General features: G+C 41.8%; 1 protein-coding gene across 29 annotated transcripts in view; it reads right to left on the bottom strand.

Annotated features, from left to right (window-relative positions):
* Positions 1-276: 276 nt before the first annotated feature.
* The window catches only part of RASSF7 (Ras association domain family member 7), a 111,033-nt gene continuing 105,309 nt past the window's right edge, over positions 277-6,000 (bottom strand). For 18 of the 29 annotated variants that reach the window (XM_083428153.1, XM_083428157.1, XM_083428159.1 and 15 more), the window contains 2 exons: positions 5,851-5,958; positions 277-3,377 (listed from right to left, as the gene is read on the bottom strand). In XM_083428153.1, the coding sequence (XP_083284279.1) occupies positions 3,346-3,377; positions 5,851-5,958 (140 nt within the window). In that variant the 3' untranslated portion in view covers positions 277-3,345. The remainder of the gene's footprint in view (positions 3,378-5,850; positions 5,959-6,000) is intronic. The other 11 variants (XR_014508085.1, XR_014508086.1, XR_014508087.1 and 8 more) reach the window with 2 other exon arrangements.

Raw genomic sequence — 6,000 nt, 5'->3', positions numbered from 1 at the left:
CGTTCTTTTCTAACCCACCTGCAATTCCGTTCTTTTCTAACCCACCCCACTGCCACGTGGCAGTGTGATCACCACTCGTGCCAAGAGGAATTGTTGGACGCAGGCCATTCTGCAAGCGGCAGTGCTGCACTGATATTTTTCTCCTCCATTGCATTTCCAGCTCAGAGCTATAATGTAATGTGTGGATGGGCTTGTTGTGACATTCAGGTGGAGTCATCGCCCAGGAACAAGGCTGGGGAACTCTCTTTGGTACGCAGAGACACACCTTAGAGCAAATTATTTTCAGGAATTTTATTACAATTTGAAACCAGACAATGCCAGTGCATGGGATATACATTCATACAAGGATTTCTTTTTCCTAATCAGAAAACAAGTCATATTTCTTATATAATACACAAAAGACATTTTAAAACAAGATCAGGGCTCCCAGAGCCATTCACAGCCTCCCACTCAAACATCCATTCAACCCTCCCATGCCAATTTGCCTCTCTTGGTTTCACAGTGAGAATGCACATCAGCTTTGGACATTATAAATACATAAAAGATGCACCTTAACTGGCCAAATAAAGAGTTCAGCAAGTAATGCTACCAATAATTGTTATTTCATTCCCTCCATCATACTCCAATACACGGCTGTTAAAAAGCAGCTTCCATCACACATTTTAAAAATTGGAGCTAAAAGTTAATCCTTTTTTTATTTGAAGACCAAATTAAGGTATGTTAAATAGACTCAATCTTATACAAATGAAAGGGGTTCTATCTGGTTTCATCAATGCAACAGTCTAGGATGTTCAGTGCTACTGTCCTAGAAAATGTGGAATGTGTTTGGAAGCAAGTTGGGTTTGCAACATAAAAGTGTTAGTAAAAATTCATTACTGGTTCCACTCAGACCTGGTAAAAAAATGAGCAAGAGCTCTCTTTTTAAAATGTAAGCACCAAAACAACAAGGGTTTAAAAAATGTCGAAATTATTTTCCAACTAGTTTGTAAGAAGATAGGGTTCTTTTTATTGGCTGCACCTTTCACCACTGAATCTAAGGAATGTCTCAGCATTTTTTGTTCTTAATTTTGAACTTATGAAGGACAGAAGCTTTATGGGTGCAGCTTAAGTTGCAAATGGAGAAATGATAGCATTCCATCCATGTCCAAGTAGTTAAGTAAGCAGTAAAAACAGAAGACTACATTATATTGGGAATTGTTCTATCAGACATAATAACTGGTACTTCTGAGGTCCCACCTAGTAGGCTGAATATTTAACAAGGTGGGTTTCTTCCATATAGCTTTACATGCTTTGGCTGATTATTTGCAGTAGTATATGATCAGCCTCATAAAGGGAAGGTGTTCAACAGAGCAGTTCTGAAGCTACCCTTTCTTCTCTTAGGCTTCTGAATAACCAGCATCAACATGATGTGAAAATGCCACTTCATGTATGAAGCTTCTCCAGGGATGTATTGGGGGCAGGGCGAGCAGCATTCTAACTTGTTTAAAGTCTCCCATTTTTATTTTTAAAGAAGGCTTAGATAAAGAGAGTGTTTTAAAAAAGCAGTTAAATTACAGCAACATACTGCATGCCCATATTGAAGTTAATGTTGAACGGCACATTCAGCTTCACAGTCTACTCTGATCACCCAACCAAGTCATATTAACAAACAATGCAAAAAGCTACTAACTAAGAGTGTGGGAGATGCGGGTGGGAAGAATCTTTCCCCTTTCAGCAACCAGAATGCCAATTTTTACATTGGCAATCTGACACACACACACACACACACACACATGCAAGCATGCATATACTGTATATACATGCTCCCCTACACTCTCACCCTTTTTCTCTTACACGCACATACACACACACACACACACACACACACACACACACACAGTTTTCTACTTTCCCCAGATTAAGCTCAACAGCATGTCCTGTGTAATGTAACTTGAAAGGAAATTCCTGTTGTGAATTGTAAGGGAAAGATAAACTCATTACTGCCACTACTGCTTTGCGTTTCCCTCCTCCCTGCCCCTCAAAATCCTTGAACAGGGACTCCACACCCATCTGATAAGGCCCACAACAAGCAGAGGCCAATGTACAGGAGATGTGGGGCACTGGCATAAATGTGAAAAGGGGTATAGACCTAGGGTTCTCATTGTTTAATTTATAGCAGATGCCTTGAGCATCTTAAGCCACACTTAATCGAACCTTGAGTTTACAATGTGTGTTCTCTCCAAACGACATAGAGGCTTTTGCCGAAGCAGAGGCCACTACAGGTAAGTCATTTGAAGAGCAGCATTGGGCTGATCTCATATGCAACACAAAAAAGGCAGCCTTGCAGAAGCTACTTTGCAAAGGAGAAATATCAAGATACACAAACCCAGGAATTGGCTACTCAACAACAGAGGAGAACTCTCTTAGTTTGCAGTCCCCGCTGGAGTAATTTCACAGTTATCAACAATTGGAAAAAGTCTGGGAAAACCTGCTTGGAAAAGTTTAGTTTTGCCATATGGGCCTTGGAACAGTTTAGAACAGAGGACTACTATACATTCCTTCACCAAACTATGCAGAGAAATATACCTGGACAGGATGAAGAGAGTCGATTCTCTTTGTGTAATAGTGGATGGTGCAATACTTGGCACGAGGCACAAATGGCAAGATACTGCTAGCACCTGAATCCCATTTTACCAGATCTGAAAGGTCCTTAGTATGAAAGGGACCTGTTGATGGCCACAAATTCTGTCTCAGGGCAACATTTCTTCATCTTTATGTGTTCACCAAGAATAGAAGAGTTTGTTTATCCCATTCCAACTTAAAAAAGAAAGCAAGATGTGCATCTTCACAAAATACCAAACATACAAGGTAAAAACTGCTATCATGCACACGTGGCAGCACTATAGTGCGTTGGTTCAGTCCAGTAAAGACGTCTGGCTGATAAAATACCCTTTCACTGTATGGTAGTAGCTTGCAGTATAACCTTCTGAATGGACACAGAGGACTCATGAGTATACACTCTGGATAGTTTTGTCTCCAGCAGGTTTCACACCCTTCCAGGGCAGCTGCCATTTAGTCCTCTTGTGTGATGAAGTTTTGAAATAGAAAGGTTATATAAATTTTCAGAGAAGCCACAAACAGCATCTTCATTTTAAATGATAACAAACAGGGTAGTAGTGATAAAAAATACAACCGGTCTGTTTCTTCCAATGCGTTAAGTTCTTTTAAAAAAAAGTCTGTAAAAATATTTTGCACAACCTTCTATATCCATCCATTCATGATAAAAAGTCAAATACATACATGAAATAGGTTTTATTTCTATACAGTTATACTCGCAAGGCAATCAGTCCTCCTTGGCTGGCCTTTTTACCTCCAGATGCTCTGCTTTGCTGACATGACTGCAAGACATATAAAAATAAATGAAGTGACCCCATTATGATGGCTTAGTGTTTGATAAACCAGAAGACGAAGACAGAGAGGAAGGCAGGGGTGGGGAGGGAGGATATGCTATTCCATGCAATTGCAGATTCAAACAAAAATAGCGACAGATTCTTCATGAAAGCATGATCAAATTGCAATGATCACACAAGAAAATTTCAGAGGTGTACCTTACTCTAGTATCATAAAATGGGAAAGCCCACCTAATCTGTACCATAAGCATAGAAAATTAGTTTAAGTCAACAGAGAATTTAATGATCATTTGCTCCGATATTCAAAGCAAAGTATCAGCATTCTCAGAAGCCATTCTCACCATTAAAATATGCAGAACTCTCCAAGAACAGAATACCAGCTTGAGAAAACCAACTCTGATTTAATATAGCACAGCCAAGAAAATAGATAGAAAGGCTGTTGTGATGCTATAACTGTAAAGGATTCCTAGCTCTTTGTTGTGATAAGACTAAGATAGTTATGGGGGTGGGAGGGAACTGCAAGCTATAGTCAAGATAATTTAAAGCCCCAAAAACTGCACCTAGATCGCTTCTGAAATAACTTGAGGATCTGGCTTTTAATTTTAACCCTCTCTATAGACTCAGTCAAGAAGGTTGCCCACAAAGTGAAGGTTGCTGTGATGAGGACCACCGCCACACTCTAGTGGAACATTCCACAGGAATCCTTTTTAAAAACAGAACCCACTCAAACAAATGGGACCTGCCCAGGACAAGTTAACAGGATATAAATCTATTTGCATAGATAAAAACGTTCAAACTGGATATTGGGCCCATCATCATTGACCAATTAGATCACCAAACTATTATTCCATGGATTGGGTCCTAATTCCCACAAAGTGATATCTTCACCAGCATCACCATTCAAGGGTTTAAAAACTGGTCTGGAAAGACAACGTGGACATACTGCCTTACTTGCCTAGCTGTGACTCAAAGTTGCTTTGACTAAGGTCCATAGGGACAACACTGTGGAATACACTGATTGCATTACGAAACACTAAATGTTCTGTCTGTCTGTCTCTCTCCCTCTCTCTCATATGACTCCACTTCACAGGATGTGAGTGGAAACCTTATACTTTGTGCTGGTTTTCAGCCAAGCTGTCTAAAATTATCATTTGTTTCCTTCAGAGCTAAAATAGTTCTTGGCATCCCCCTGTCTCGAGAGACAATGGAGTGCACCTCTGGGGGTGAAGTCAAACCACTGCAATAGCAGCACCAAAGTGACCTCCCTCGGGCACAAGTCTGGGCAGTGTGCATGAAGACCCTGGGCTGGGGTCTGTGGGGCATTAGGGGAGGGGTAGCTCTGGTGGGGGACACATCGTGCTCCTTCCAGGGTAATTTGTTCACCTTTGGTTCCCAACCTGTGCTCACCTGTGGCTCCTAGAAGCTGTCAGCATGCAACAACAGCCATAACCCAGGAAATGGCTTCAACTGACCAGCTAAACCAGGAAGCTAAAACTGTGTCTTTTTAAAACAAGGAATTGGAACTTCTGGTCCTGACATCATATGCGGGGAACTCAATCACACAGCCGATCCATGCAGAATGCAGGGTAGAACTCACTACTGGACAGCAAGTACAGACTAGCATTTTAAAATTGTACAGACCAGTTCTGGTGCACTTTGAAGCAAGATATTTCATATCCTCAGCATACGGGATTAAAATTTACATTTGTCAAATGAAACTAAGAATGGTGGATGAAGAAAGGGCTGCAATTAATCCATCAGGGATAGCCAGCCACACATTCTGTAACAGTTTATAAAAGAGAAAAGATCCCCTTGCAATCAACTCTTTAGGAATCTAAGCTGCTAACTAAAATATGAGACATTAAAGGAATTTGGCAGAATGACCTTGGGTGAAGGACAAGCGAATTGCATATGCAGGGCTTTGTCTTTGCTAATCAAGTTTTAAATAGGCTTGAACTAGCAAACATCCTCAGCTGAGTAAGCAATACTGCACTGTGTAGCTAAAGCAACTGCTCCGAGACAAAATGCCATCCTGCAAGCGATCAGACTGTTACTGGTGAGTGTCTATTGATCTCTCAGCCACTGCACAGTGGAGCAGTCTTGGCCCGAGCCGATCATGTCATACGGCAGGCATAACTTCCTGTTATTCTCTGCTTACTCCCACCCTCAGCTCCTCTTCCCTTCTCTTTGGTTACTGCTGGCCCCAACATGCTACAGTTTATAGGCACCCCCTGCAAAACAACCGAGCCACTAGCTGCTGATTCAGGGAGCGGGGAGAGAGGAGGAGGAGGAGCACAGAAGGCAGGAGAGAAAAACTGAGAAGAAGAGTTTGTAGAAACAGCCACCTCCTTGCAGATGAAAGCTGCCCCCCACTATAGCAAGATTAGGATGTCTGGAGGACTGCTTGACAAGACCAAGTTTTCAGCACACAAGAGGCTTAGGGCAGTTCAAACATACACACCCTCAGGGTTCAAGCTGGACACCAGGGGGTTCTGAAGGTTTCGTGGATTGCCGAGGAACTGCTTGGCTGTGGCTCGGGGAGGTGAATCTGTGCTGGGCTCAAGTAGATCTAGGGAAAATAATCACGGTGACAGTTCAGTTAACCAAAAGT

This window comes from Podarcis tiliguerta, assembly GCF_965153285.1.
Source record: "Podarcis tiliguerta genome assembly, chromosome: 1".
Taxonomy (NCBI): domain Eukaryota; kingdom Metazoa; phylum Chordata; class Lepidosauria; order Squamata; family Lacertidae; genus Podarcis; species Podarcis tiliguerta.
Note: the sequence above shows the minus strand (reverse complement) of the source record. Positions and strands in the feature narration are given on the sequence as shown.